This window comes from Empidonax traillii, unplaced genomic scaffold (assembly GCF_003031625.1).
Source record: "Empidonax traillii isolate 1590-97213 ecotype Southwest subspecies unplaced genomic scaffold, ASM303162v1 scaffold1124:size387931, whole genome shotgun sequence".
NCBI classification, from domain to species: Eukaryota; Metazoa; Chordata; class Aves; order Passeriformes; family Tyrannidae; genus Empidonax; species Empidonax traillii.
The window spans coordinates 232,844-247,659 of NW_020956317.1; the positions used below are offsets into that span (position 1 = coordinate 232,844).

General features: G+C 47.1%; 1 protein-coding gene across 1 annotated transcript; it reads right to left on the bottom strand.

The window, feature by feature from the left end:
* Positions 1–278: 278 nt before the first annotated feature.
* On the bottom strand, positions 279–13,910 carry ADAM28 (ADAM metallopeptidase domain 28). Its single transcript, XM_027905126.1, has 23 exons — positions 13,827–13,910; positions 13,136–13,212; positions 11,786–11,864; positions 10,380–10,456; positions 9,718–9,913; positions 9,282–9,344; positions 9,019–9,090; positions 8,411–8,580; positions 7,583–7,667; positions 6,846–6,976; positions 6,240–6,417; positions 5,748–5,837; positions 5,128–5,323; positions 4,055–4,157; positions 3,417–3,573; positions 2,798–2,878; positions 2,524–2,602; positions 2,055–2,145; positions 1,640–1,739; positions 1,324–1,389; positions 1,052–1,129; positions 423–482; positions 279–311 (listed from the first exon to the last, which is right to left on the bottom strand). Exons 1-23 carry the CDS (start codon positions 13,908–13,910, stop codon positions 279–281), a joined length of 2,346 nt encoding a protein of 781 aa, XP_027760927.1.
* Positions 13,911–14,816: the final 906 nt, after the last annotated feature.

Genomic DNA, 14,816 nt, shown 5'->3' on the forward strand with positions numbered 1-14,816 from the left:
GCCCCTCAGGTCTGTGCCCAGAAGGGCAGTGTGGGTGCCGGCCCAGGAGTTGGGATGTGCTAAAGCAGCTTTTGTAACCCACTCCCAAGTCCACACCTCAGTGCAAATAAGTGATTGTGCTTCCTCTCCTCTTGGGCAGGAGCTCTGTGGCATCACCACAGTGTTCCTCACTGCTTGAAGTCCAACCCTTTCCTTTCCAAGCAGCTGCCAGTCCGTTGTTGTTGTTGGAAGGAGAAGAGGAAGATGATCCTGGAAATGTCAGCCCTGTGTCAGAAACTTCAGACCCGGGGATCCATTGGGGGTTTCAAAGCCTGGGTGGAAAAGAAGGAGTTAAATCACACATCAGAGGTGGTGCCTGGGGCTGTTTCAAGGAATGACATCCCAAAAGGATTGCAGTTCCCACTGGAACTTGGGTTAGTTACCTTTGGTGGAGGTGCAGGTTTGCCTTTGGGGACTGGCAGATGAGGTTTTTTCTCCGGTGCCTGGAAAAAAAAAGGAGTTTAAATGTCTCTGGGTTTTCCTGTCTGAGCAGCTGCAGAACCTCCACAAACCTCAGGTGTTCCCCTGTATTTACTGCAACATTTCCTAGTGGAAATGCTTCAGGGGAAGTGGATTCATCTCCCTGGGTTTATTAATGACAAATATTCACATTCTTCTGGCTTCCAGGGTTTTTTTTAACAATTCAAAATACACACTGAGGGCAGAGCCCAGCAGGTCTCTGCAACGCAGGGACCATCCCAGACACCTGGAGGAGCAAATCTGTTCTTCATTTGCATGCCTTGACACCCCAAATCCCTGTGGCTTTCAACCCCCTGTGCTTGTGCTGCTGAGAGAGGACACAGTGATGGCTGAGAGGACTCCTTGGCACAGATAAAGAGTATCTGGTGCAGTTTGTGGTCAAAAAGGCGACTCTTTACTTAAAGAACATGTGGTTTGAATGGCTGTGAGTTTTAATTTTTGCCTTAAATCACGGCCAGAAACTGGAAATTGGGTATCTGGCAATCATTTGCTACTCTGAGGAAAGGTGTGAGAAGTGCAGGGCTGTACTTACAAACTTCTCCTCTGTGTGAGATGAGCCTGGTTTGGTGGAAGGAACAGGAGGTGGGGGACCTTTAGGCCTTAAGGCAGGCTGGAAAAAAAACAGGATATAAAACATCTTGACTCTCTACCCCCACTGTGCATGCCTGTGTTCCCCGTGGGAATGTGGCTGGTGGAAGAAATCCCTGGCTGCAGCTCAGGGGTTCCCCAGCCTTTGGGGGAAGATGGTCACTGGTTTGGAATGTCTCCCCCAGGAAAGCAGAGACACTCCCTGGCAGTACTTACACTCTGGAGCTGGGGTTTGTTCTCCTGAGGTGGAGGCACAGGGAGCAGGAGTTTCTTCCCATTCGCCTGCAAACGGGGAAAAATACCATGGGATGGAGCCCTGTGTCCCTTTTACTGCACCCAGGTCACTCAGGGCCTCAGTGCCCCCTGCTTTCCCCACTCCCAATCCCTGCTGGCATTCCCAGAATCGTCCTCTCAGCCCTGGAGGAGCATTTGGGACCCTCGAGGAAGAGGAGCCCACTTTGGCTGATGGGTTTTGGTGGCTGGGACAGTCCCAGTGAGACCCAGCTGGTCCCAGCACCCCCCCTGCCCTCACCTTCTGGGTGGGCACTGCCAGGCCTGGGTGTTCCCTGCACCTCTGCTCTTGATCCACAAAGACTTGGTTGGTGGCTCCAGGTCCCCTCCTGTTCTGGTGGCTGTAAAATATTTCACACCGTGAAAATATGATAAATAGACTTGCAGTTGAATGCCTGCCTTACTGCAGAGCCACAGCCCTGCTTTTTTATCTCATTTATTAAGGACTAATCTTGATTAATCCTGCATTTCTAATCTCCATCCTCTCCCAAATATGAGAATACTGGAACAGCTCAGCAAAGCTCGAGTAGTTCCTCGGCTTTTCAGTTTCTAATCCCTCCCCTCCCCCCCTTTGAAAACTCGAAGTTAAACCCATCCAGGTATTCCTTGGCTTTGCTTTGGGTTTTTTTTTTTTCGGTCAGTAGGGAAGGCTTTACCTCTCCTTGGCCACTCGGAGGCGGATGAGCAGCACGGCTGCAGTCGCTGTGACAGCCAGCACAGCCAGCACCCCCACCACGATGGCAATGCCTGCCAGGGAGAGACAACAGACCGTCCTTAAACATCCCAGAATCCCTGAGCTTGGAGAGAGATCCCCAAGTGAGGTTTCCTTCACAGCTGTCCTTCAACCAAACCCTGATGTTCAGAGCTGATGGTGCTCTGGTGAGTGTGGGGAGAGGACAAACACGTTTATATTATAAATAAAATAAAGGCTGGTTGTGTATTTTTTTTTTCCCAGACAGATGGAAATCTATCCACAAAGTCTTCTCCCTCTTTCAGTGGAAGAGGTGTTAAGGCTGCCCAGGGGAGCAGTGGAACCCCCACCCTTGGAAGTGTTTAGAAAACACGTGGATGAGGCAGTGGGGGATGTAATTAGTGGTGTAAGAAGCGTGGCCATGCAGCGCTTACTGGTGAAGGCTGAGGAGCTGTCACAGGTGGGTGGTGCCCATCCCTCCTCACACTGGCACTGCAGCTCGTGGTCACACACCTGGGGAATGACAAACACCTTCAGCTTGGAAAGGGGAGTGAAGCTGGGATTGTCACTGGGGGGCTCTGGGAAGTCCCCAATTTTTACCAATTCCTCTCCCAGTGACTTGAGTGCCATCAGCAATAAGGTGTGCAGCTGATGTGCATCGTTTTTTGGGGAGTTTTAAAGGGAACAGCAACAAATCTCAGCTCTTACAGCGTGTCCAGAACACTTGGCAGAGCAGTTGGTTGATCTGAAGACGTCCTCAGCATAGACACACTCTCCATTGCTGCACACCTGAAAGGAAAGGTTCCCAGAGGGATTCAGAGCTTCCAGAAGGTGCAGAGGTGAAGTGGTGAAGAGCACAAGGAGACGTGGGAACACCTCTGGAAATCACTTAAACCCCCTTTAGGGGTTTGGTAACACCCAGCTGAGCTTTGGGTGTTTTACAGCACAGACATCACTGCTTCCCACCCCTCCTGGATCCTTCATCCCTCCCCTTCCAAGAAGAAAGACAGAGGAAAGAAATTAGGAATAATAGCACTTAGAGATTCCTGGCACATCCAGGATGGGAATCATTAGATGTAGTAATACATTTGGGGTATTCTAACCCTTCCTATAAAGGGGGGTTTCTGTTGCCATGTGTGTTTGTGTCAGGAAAATAATAAAAGAGGCAGCAGCTCAGCCTAAGGAATTTGGAATTATGGAAGTTCCTGTTTGCTTTGCTCCTGGTTTGGGGTAGATGTAGAGAAAGTCTGGTGCCAGCTCAGCCTTCTCTGTTTAAAAAGGCTGAAAAAGGAGGAAAAAATACAAAGAAAAGCTACTCCCTACTAACCATCCCATTGCCACACTTGGTCCCATCCAGAACCATCCCGGGGTCCTCGTCTCCAGTTTTAGAAAAACTTGCTTTGCAGGAATCAAAGGTCACCAGGCTCCCCTCCCGAGGCATCTCCCTCCCTCCGGAGCAGAACAGCTTCCCACACATTTTGTCTCTGGAAGGAGAAGAAGAGCTGTTCAAACAAGGACATCCAGCTTGAATTCCAAGTAAACAGCTGAAGGGGGGGAACTTGGGCTTGTGGTGTTGCGTGGTTTGAGCAGGTGACAGGTTCTTAATTCCTCTTGAGCTTGCTGGGGAGTGATGTGCAGGAACAAGTGTTTAGCTGGTATCCCTTAACTTCTGAGGTGCACATTCCCTATCCCAAAATCCCTTCCCTGCAGTTTCCCTGCACACACACACACACACACATTCTCATCCTGTCCAGCAGGTCTGCACACACCTCTGCCCACATTTACTCCTTCCCCTTGTGATCCAAACCTGATTCTCTTAGAACTGGCATTCCCAGTAGAGTGAACAGGAGGGGACATCTAAACTAGGGTGGGCCTGGATTTTGTCTCTTCACTGGAGCAGGAATTGGTTTTTTGTTATTTTTTTTTTTCCTTCCCAAATCCCAAACTCTGGAACACAGGGCTTACTTTTTCTTGCAGGGGACGTGGCTCCCTTTCTCCTTCCTGCAGTAACCATAGTAGAGCCCCCTGTGGTTCATGAGGTAACAGGAGGGTGCCCCGTCCGTGGCCTCTGGGAGAGAGGAAAAGGCCCTGGAGTGAGTTTGGGAGCTCTGCCTGGGAGAGCTGAGAGTGTTCCGCTGCCTTCACCTGCTCAGGAAATGGCCCTGCCTGCTGATTTTACTGGGTGAGTCTTGGGCACTTCAGCCTGGAGAAGAGAAGGCTCCAGGGAGACCTGAGAGACTCTTCCAGTGGCTAAAGGAGCTCCAGGAGAGCTGGAGAGGGACTTGGAGCAAGGGATGGAGGGACAGGACACAGGGAATGGGCTTAAAATGAAAAAGAGCAGTTTAAATTAGATATTGGGGAGAAAGTCTTCCCTGTGAGGGTGGTGAGGAGCTGGGATGGAATTCCCAGAGGAACTGTGACTGCCACACCCCTGGAAGTGTCCAAGGCCAGCTTGGAACAGCCTGGGCTAGGGGAAGGTGTCCCTGCTTATGGCAGGGGGTGGAATGAGATGATCTTTAAGCTCCTTTCCAACCCAAACCATTCTGTGGTTCTACAGAACACTGCTGTCAGCAGCAGAAAGACACACCAAATTTGGATGTTAATTTGACAGGCAGACATTTCCTCTTCTTCTGCGGCCAAAAATACTTCCCCAGCTCCATCCCAGCCCTCTCGAAGCCATTGTGCAACAGAGGAATCCTCTCCCCACTTCCCATTTCTCTGGAAACCCAACTGCATCGCGTGCTCCGAGTTCCCATCGCACGCGGCCCGGGACACGGCAACAAGAATTGTGGGAAATAAAATATCGAAATATTAACTGTGCCAAACATAAAAATAACAGCCGTGTGAGATATAATTATTGCACGGTGGAAATTAGGGATTATTTTTACCTAGGATATGCCGTTCCTGATTTACAAAAGGTCTTGGAGGATTTGTAGTCTCAGCCTCCCCCTCTCTTTTTCTCTTTCTCTCTCTTTCCTTCTCCTTCTCTCTCTCTCCCTGTCCCAGGACACCCCAATCCCAGTGCTGGTGTTACTCACGTGGCCCAAAGGCAGCCTTGCACTGGCTGTCCCTGGTGGGGCACTTGCCCATGTAGCAATACCCCTCTCCAAAGTTGCAGGGGTGCCCATTGACCCGGAATCGATCGGAGGGGCAGCTGGCAGAGCTCCCAGAGCACATCTCGGCCAGGTCACAGTCGTCCTTCACCGCCCTGCACACTGCTCCTGATTTCTTGTACTGAGGATGGGAGAGCAAAGCCAGCCCTCAGAGTCAGAATCACACGCAAGGGTGGGTGGGAATTGGAACAGGGACGGGACCCCAGGGAATGGCTGGAGTTGTGTCAGGGCAGGATCTCAGGGAAAGGTTCTTCCCCCAGAGGGTGGTTGGGCACTGAACAGGCTCCCCAGGGTTTGGTCACGGCCCCCCAAAGCTGCCAGAGCTCCAGGAGGGTTTGGACAACGCTCTGAGGGACAGGGTGGGATTGTTGGGGTGTCTGTGCAGGGTCAGGAGTTGGACTCTGATCCTTGTGAGCCCCTTCCAGCTCAGGATATTCCGTGATCCCATGACAGTGCTATGTCAGTCAGCACAACTGAAGGGGACTGATCCCATCGAAAGCTGTCCCTGCTTCCTCCAGGAAGGGCTGGGTGGGGAGGGGTCTCACCTGGCAGTTCTCACAGCACTCCCCATGGGCACACACAGACCCCGAGGTCAGCTTGCAGGTCTCGGGGTCACAGCAGTCATTGGTGCACTCCTGGGACAGAACAACAACCAGAGCTCTGGCACTTGCCCCCAGCCCCTTCACCAGGGGGGTCTTGGACCTGCACTTTGCTTCTTGGAAAGCATTTCCCAGGGAGCCACCCCAGCCCCTGGGAAGAACGTGGGAAGGGCACGGAGTGGGGCTGCTGCTGGTGGAAGTGGGGCAGGGAACTGGCTGGGCCAGTGACGTGGGGGTGGCTTTGTGCGTGACTCTCAGTTCCTCTGTCCCCCAGAGCCCCACAAACCAGGGCCTCGTCCTTCCCCCCGCGGGGACACCGCAGGTGACGAGCACAGTTAATCCTACAGCTAGATTTGATCTCCCTGCCCCAGAGAGGGGCAGAGCCCAGCCTGGCTGAGCCCCTTTGCCTTTCCCAAGGGCTGTTTCATCAGCAGGTACCTCGGGGGTGCCGCAGTCGCACTCCTCCCCTTTCTCCAGGAAGCCGTTCCCGCAGGCTGGAGGGGCGATGATGCTGCCCAGGTCGGGCACGTTGGTCAAACACTCCGGCATCTCAGCCAGCATGAACTTCTCAAAGCTCTGCAGGCTGCAGGAGCTGAATTCCTTGGGAATGAAGGAGCTGCGGGGAGAGATCCGGAGGGTTTACGTTGGGATTGGGGTAGGCAAGGAGGACAAATCCCCTTTGAGAGAGAAATACAGTGGGAAAAACTCAACTGGTGACAGAAATCAGCCAAGTGACCATCCCCAAAACTCAGCTGCAAACCATTTTTCCAACTATCTCTATTAATGTTAACATAATTTCCAGTTATCTCTATTAACAAATACAGAGAGCAGATGGAAACACAATAAAAAAAAATAATAACGAAGGGATAAAATACATTAATAAAATAAATAGGGGGGAAAACGCGGCAAACGAAATTTAAAACGTGGAAACAAAATGTCAAAATGAAGGGGAAAATCTAGAAATAAAATTTAGCAGATCTCAGAGGCCAAAAATTTCGGAAACTTCTGAGAGTGCCCCTTTGCCCCCCCACCCTGGGCCTTCACCTGACGGTGTCTGTCATGATGCAGATGTGATCGCTGCACGAGCAGGCCTCGGTGTCGTGGCTCATGCCCAGGTTGTGCCCCATCTCGTGGGCCATCGTGGCTGCCACTGCGATCTCGTTCCTGCTGTGGTCCTGGAGGGGGGGACAGGGACGAGCTGCTGTCAGTGTTTGACGACAGGGAGGAGCTCAGGGGGGAGGGTGAAACGGCACAGGTTTGCTCCAGGGAAATTGTGTATCCCTGTGGGCAGCTGTTCCGCTGCTGGTTCTGGGTTAGGGAATGTCTGTCTGTCTATAAATACAATATTGATATAAATAGAAGAGATAGAGATATATCTATAGAGATATAGCTAGAGTAAATATAAATAGAATAGATATAAATAGAGATAGAAACAAAATGTATATAGCTAGACCTATAGAGATATAAATAGAATGTATAGAATATAAATAGAATATAGATATAAGTAGAATGTATATAGATAGATCTATATAGATATAAATAGAATGTATATAATGTAGATATAAATAGAATATAGGTAGAATATATATGGATAGATGTATATAGATATATCTAGACTAAATATAATATAAATATATAAGGAATATAAATGAAAAAGTGCCATAAACCCAACAGTTTTCATCAATGGCCTTTGTTGGTTCAGAAAAAAAAAGAAAAAAACAAACCAAAAAAAACCACACATAAAAGGCTTTAAAAAAAAATAAAATAAAAATCAATCAGACCTGAATAATACCTGCAGAATATAAATTACTGCAGATGGACTTGAGAAAGGCCAATCCAATCGTTGTCCCCTCAAAGTCAAGGCCCCTGGAAAGGAGAAGGAAGCAGAGTGGGGTCAGTGATGTCACCACGATGCAGATTGAAGTCAAGTGTTTCCTGACCAGGCTCAAGGTTTAAGCACTGCCAGCTCTGGTTTGCATCCCAGACCTACTACAGTATATAAGGACATATTAGATATAATATATATTAAATAAGTGATGCATATCTCAAATATTATTATGGAAATATAATATACAATATTAAAATATAATATATATTAAAATATAATTTATATTATATATACCATTTACAGTATAGATAATAGATATAATAAATATAATATAAATATAAAATATAAAATAAATAGAAATATTAAATATAAAAATAAGTATAAAATAAAAATAAATATATAATGTAAATGTAATATAAATATAAAATACATTATATAGATATTAAATATAATATAAAAATATAGTATAAATGTATAGAATATAAATATAACATATACTACATTATAAATATAAAAATATAAATAATATATAAATAATACAAAATAAAACTATAAAATCAGGAAACAAATTAAAAATACAATCTTTTCCCTCTCCAGGGAAAAAAAACCAAAACAAAACAAAAACAAAACCACCCAAAAAAAACACTTTAATTTTAATTTTTGCCCTAAAATTTGTACGAAGCGGCGCCGGAACCAATGAAATCCAGGCAAGTTACAAGCCCCGCCTGTGGCTGGGGAGCAGTTTTTAAGGACTAAAGGCCCAAGGAGAGGCACCACCCACGTGATGAGCTGAGCGTTGTCGTTCTTCTTCCTCTTGAGCAGGTCCGAGCGGCGCCACTTGGCGAAGGCGTCCAGGGTGAGCCCGGCGTTCCTGCTCAGGGGACACTTGTCCCCGTCCGTCCACACCTCCAGGCCCACCAAAGCCACGTGGATGTTTATGGCCTTGTAAACCTGGGGAAGAAACTCGGTTCAGAAAATTCGGGCCCTGTTCCCCCGCTCAGGGGTTGATTTTCTTCGCTTGCGGCTTTTCCGCCCACAAATCCCTTCCAAAATCAACCCTGAATTCTGATCCCACCCCCTACATTTAAATCAGCTTTAAAAAGGCTTAAAAATGCCAGCAGTTTTGGAGGAAGCCTGGCTTGCTAAAGAAATCGAGGATCAGTTTATTCTGTTTGAGGGATTTCAGTCAACAAGTGATAAGGATGTTCAGTTTAAATCTTTCTTTATAAAAATCTCGTGTCCGAAGGCACAACACACACACAAGTGTTAAATTTGCCTCTTAAATTACAATGAAGTTGAGTTTTCTTTCATTCCTACATAAAATAATGGAAATTTGTGACGTTTGCAAGAGGAAAGAGCTGCATTTCAGTGTCACTGGTTGGCTCCTACCGTGTTGATGTAGTTGACTATTCCGAATATCCTCTGTCTGATAGCATTAACATCTTTATCACGGTTCTTGTACTAAAATGTAAACACAGAACGTCAGGAAAAGGGAGAGGGGAAAAGGGGATTTCTCAGAAAATCAGTATCCCACAGAAGATGGTGCTGCAAAACCCTTCTCCCACCCAAGGTCAGTGGTAAAGCAAAGGAGCTGTAGCAGGAGCCCAGAGAAACAAGCAATATCTATCCTGGAAAATAATTCCAATACTCACCATGGTGTTGTCTGCAACTATGTAGAGCTCCAGGTATTTTTTTGCCTTCAGATACTCTTTCATCTAAAGAAATAAGAGATTTAAATGGCCTGGTTTAGTCTCAGTCTTTCCAACTTCAAATCTATCAGTTATTGAAGATATTTCTTTGGTCAGGTCATTTGGAGCGGGACTGTCACGTTTTTAAAAGACAAGAAGCAGTTAGATATTAAAATTATTATGATTATGAAAGGTCAGCTTGGATATTAATAAGTATTTAGGTGTGTAAAGGTGCACATGGGCACCTGTTGGTAGAGGAGGAGGGTTTAACTCAGGGGGTTAACTCTGATTTTTTAAAACCTGATGGTTCTTCACTGTCTGCAATGAGCAGGCATAGTGGGATTTGGGCTCCTCCTCTGCCATAAATCCGAGTTTTGGCTGTGTTTAACCCTGTCCTCACCTCTGGGCTGTTGCTGGATTTGAAGATGTCGTTGATGGGGTCGCTGGAATCCTGTTCCCAGGTGTTGTTGGTGAGGCCACAGGTCTTGACGGGCTCTTGGTTCAGGGCCTCGTATTTGTACACGGCGTGTTCTGCCCTGTCCGAGGCTCCCAGGGGCTCAATGAGGTACCTCTGGCCACGGGTCTCAAAGTAGCCACTGAAAAAGGAGATGGACTGTGATTTTTTTTGGCTCAAGAGAGCGTTTGTCCCAGGCAGGTGCAGCGTTGGGATGTTCTGGCAGCCCTCAGACAATCAGAAATTCGAGCTGCTGAGTGGGGTGGAAGGTTTGGGTGCTCGGTGGAGACTCTGAGGAGGAGACTGTCAGCAAAAAGAAGCTGGTGTGGGAATGAATTTGATTTCAGTTGTTGGGGTTTGTGCTAACAGAGGGGGTTGAAGAGTGAATTTTTGAGGAATTCAAAGGTGTTTTCATCCTTGGCTGAGATGAAAAGCTGAAATACTGGAAGGAATTGAGGAGCTTCCCCCCTTTCTTTCCCTGCTTCTTCAGTAAAGTGGTTTCCTTGTCAGCCTGAATAAAAGATCACATGACTTATTTCCATCCTGATTCTTTTTATATGGAAAATATATATTCTTATTGTGCCTTTGGGAAGCAAAGCTCCCCTTACCTGAGACCTTGACAGGTACTGATGCTCACTGTGGACTCAGCATCACCCTCCACTTGGCCTTCATAAAAGCAGTGATCCTGTTTGGAAAAGAAAAATCCAGTGTCACACTGGGCCTTGTCCCACTGACCCAACTGGCCTGGGGGCAGTGATTTCAAAAGACAAGCAACCATAAACTGCACTGGCTGAAATCTCCCATTAGGAGGGTCTTCAAATGAATTTAAAAATTATTCCATAACCATTGTTTTTATCCTTCAACACGGAGTGGCCCAAATTGTGACCGATTAATTGTGGTGGGATCTGGTCAACACACAAAGAGCACATAAAAATAAGAATATGGACACACACTGCTCCAAATTAAGCACAAACTGCTGAAACAAAGTCCACACCAAATAATTTTATTGTGGCCAAATTTCAAGGAAACGCTGTTTAATAAGCCAGCAATTAAATGCATTAACCTCAATGAGATTAAAATGCATGTATTATATTAAAGAGACTTCAAATGGGGGAAATGACAAATGGGGGGAAAAAGCAATGACAAATTGAGGGGGAAAAAACCCCAACAACCCCAAAAATCCCCAAACCAGAAATCTTTGTGCACATTTATTTCACTCAAGATCCTCCTGGTCCTGCTAACAAAGAAAACCAGGCTCTGTGTTCCCACCCACGAGTGTCCAAACACGTGGGGTGAGCCGGGACGAGGAGCTTCGGGTGGAAGATCAGCCCGAGCAGTGCAGAGTGAATTAAAAAATTGCTTCCTGTGGTGACTCCCCTTTGTGTGTGCGTGGAAGAACTGATTTGTCACAGACTGGAAGAGCACCTGGAGTGACCTGAGTGCGTCTGCTGAGCGTGGGTGGGAAGGTGAGCCCGGAGGAAATGGGGATTTATGGGATCTCACCGGCCCGGGCTGTGAACCAGCAGCGAGGTCAGGAGGGCACAGCGGGGAGGTTGAAAGCAGTGGGATGGCCCTGGTTCCACTCCCTGTCCTGCCAGAAGGGAGGGGTTTGACTCACAGGCTGTTCATCAGCGCTGAGGGGACAGGTGGTGTCTGTGGGGCTGATTCCTGACGGGAACAAACTGCGCTCAGCTCTGCCCCAGCCACGAGTCCCATCTTCACAGGAGATGGAAGGGACACCCACCAGGATCAGCGAGTCCAATTCTTAAATGCATGGCCCAAATCACCCAGAAAAATACCACCAGGGTATTAATTATCTCCCCTCTCTTCCCTGAATCCAAGAACACCATAAATCCGTGTCCCTTTCCCTGTCCCTTCAGACACATCCTACCTTGCAGGCTTAGAAGCTTGATTTAAAATCTTTCCTATCTGTCTTACATCTCCTATTATTTCCTGGCCATCGTATGGACCTCGAGACTGTAAATGCAAGGGGAAAAAGCCTTCCTTTATTTACCTTGATCTGAGGAGTTGTTGTTATTTGCCGACCGTCATCAGAATAAACGGTTTCAGTGTAATCTCGACCTAAAAGATCCCTGCAAAGAGCCAACCAAGGGCAGGTTATTATCCCAGGTAGAAACGAGGTGATTACACAACACACCAAGTATGTGGGGAATTCAAACAATTACTCAGGTTATTATTAGTATCGAGAAAACTGGGCAAGCAGAGCTGCGGGGTGGGGAATTCTGGGGGTGGGGAATTCTGCCCCTTCCTCGTCCCTCCTCAAACAAAGGGAGACTTCTAAAGAAGAAGGCAATTAAAGTCCTTAATTCTTATTTCTAACCTCCCAGCAGATCTGAATGCAAATGTGTAATTGCATATTGATCCTTTTTTCTGGCCTTTTGTGCATCGGAACTAAAATCAGCAGCAAAGCAAATCCACATCACCTCCGTTCGGGCAACACTGCCCCAAACTGCCCCAATCCCACTTCTCTTCAAAGAAAAGGGATTTAGTCCATTATATTTTCCCTCCCCTCCACTCCAAATATTTAGATTAGATTAAAACAGGGGCAAGCAGTTAATTACAGTCTATATTTAACATGAATTGATTATGGCACCACCGTATTTACACAGGCTTTTGTAAAGCACTTATTAATGCAGACTTGTCTGATTGCACGTTCAATATTGTGGAGGAGCCAGAAAATCCCAGCTGGGCTTTATTTTGTGCTGTTCTGTGCAATTTTGGGCTTCTCCTCGTGTTCTTTGTTGTGTGACAAAAGCCCCCTGCCCCTCTGGCCTTTTTCCATGCCTGTTTCTGCAGCCAAGGAGGAGAACTCTCCCCATTTTCCATTTCCAGGAAGCATTTTATCAATGCCAGGATATATTAGATTATTCCAAGTCCAACACCAGAAGTGTTAAGGTAAATACCTCTGTCTATCTATCTAATATATAGCTATTTAAATATAGAAGCATCTCAGTTTAAAACCATTCCCCCTTGGCCTGTCACTACATGCTACAAGTTTAAAAGCCACTGACCATTCATGGTCACAGAAAAACTTGGGGAACACCATAAAAACATTAAACAATCCAGGATCTGGCCATTTAGGAAACAAATGGGAGAGCAGAGGTACAGGCAAGTCACTCCACCATGGCAATGTCTCCTGTCCAAGTCCTTATTTCATGTTCCCAAAACAGTGCCATGATGCTTCTCCCCCCTTTTCTTCTTTCACTGCCACTGAAATAAGTTGTTTTTACCGAAATACCCCTGTTTTACAGGGCCCTAAATCCTGGTTTTTTTGTATCCTGGACACCCCACAGTCATTCAGAGGCAGGAAAAACACCCAAGGAAGGAGCTGAACTGAACCTACTTATTTTTTCGTAGCTGCAGCACGACTTCCTGGCCACTGGCTTTGATTCCATACTCCACTGTGTCAACATATTTGGTCTGTAAACAGATTGAAGTGTTAGAATATGGACTGCTACAACTTCTGGCCTGAACTGCCTGTTAACTGCCTGTTAACTTCTGACCTGCCAGCCCGTGCTCTTTTCCTCCTCTTCCCACCAAAAACAAGAGCTCTGGCAGTACCAGGATAAGCAGGAGGTCACTGTGTCTCATATTTTTTAATTAGAGGAAGGCATTTCACTCTGCAGGTTCACTCCTACCATCAGAAGCTATTTGGGGAAGCGCTGGAGTGAATTCTTAGCTTTAAACACTTCCACAACACCCTCTGGAAGCGCCTAAAACCATCAGTGCTTTTAAGCCTTTGCTTTGATTTGCTTCAAAATGAATTGTCTGGAGGTCGTCGATGATCTGAATGGTGGCAGAGCCAACATCTCTGCAGAGATTGAGGTCCTGAAAGACCCACTGACGGTCACTGCACGTGCCCCACCTCACAGCTCCTCTCCACTCGGCATGGCACCGCTTCTCCAGGTCAACTGGAGAGTCAGCTATCAACTATCTGGCTCCAAAGTCCCCTCAGCCTCCAAAACCAAGGGTCTCCTGACTCCAGAAAGCCCTCCCCATCTCCCAGCCCCACGAAACCATCTCTCCTCTGGTACCTGTGTGCTCCTTCTGTGCACCGAGCGCGATTTCCGTGGATAAACTATCTCGTAGCTCTCAACTGCAGGTGCCTCCCTGCTCATACTCCCTGGGGACAGACAGGTGGATATTTAGGAAAGCCCAGCATTAACTTATTAAACACCTTATTTCCTGTGTCTCCAGGCTGATTGTTTCTGTCGCACCTCTTGCGCCTCGTGCTCGGGGGTCTGTCGTGACCCGACACCAGAGGGTTGTTCCAACCTGGATTTTGGATGAATTGACCCACCTGGCTCTTTCCCAGGTGTCCAAATATTGCCCTGTGGGCTCCTCTCCCCAGCTCTGAGCAGCTCAAGTCCTGACATGCCAGACCAGCTCTGCAAGTGCAGCCTTTGCCTCTGCACTGTGCAGGTGACACAGATTAATTTATAAAGCTCTGTGAAATGTGGGGGGGATCTCCAGACCTTATCACATGATAGGCAAGTCCAGACTGCCTGGAGATAAAGCAAATAAACTTACACAATGCAAGAGGTTTGGAATGAGGCTGGATCTCTGTTTCAAATAATCCTGTCAGAACTTGATGATAGAGACACTTTCACCTCTTTAACTGGACGGGGGGGAGGTACAAAGTTGTGACAGCAGAAGGATTAGAGGAGGTGTTTGAACAAAGCCAGGTAAAATAAAGGGGGAGAGCACTAAATTTTGAAGGTGGTAAGGAATCCAGGTGATTCCTTAGCTCCCATAACCCTTTTTAGTGGTCTTTAAGGCATGTCTGCAGTGGTTGTGAGAACTTTGAGGGGAGATACAGAGCTGAGGAAAAGCGTTTCTTTTTGTTTTCTGCTCTGAACCCAAATAAAATCTCGGCCAAAGTTAATCTGGGGCAAGGCAACAGCAGGTTTTAGATGGCCCTGAACTCTTTCATCTCCCACAAAAGGGCATTTCATGTGAACTGGGAAATTCTTGAGGCCTCAGAGCACAAGAGCCTGTATTTGAATAGAAAAACAACCCCAAAC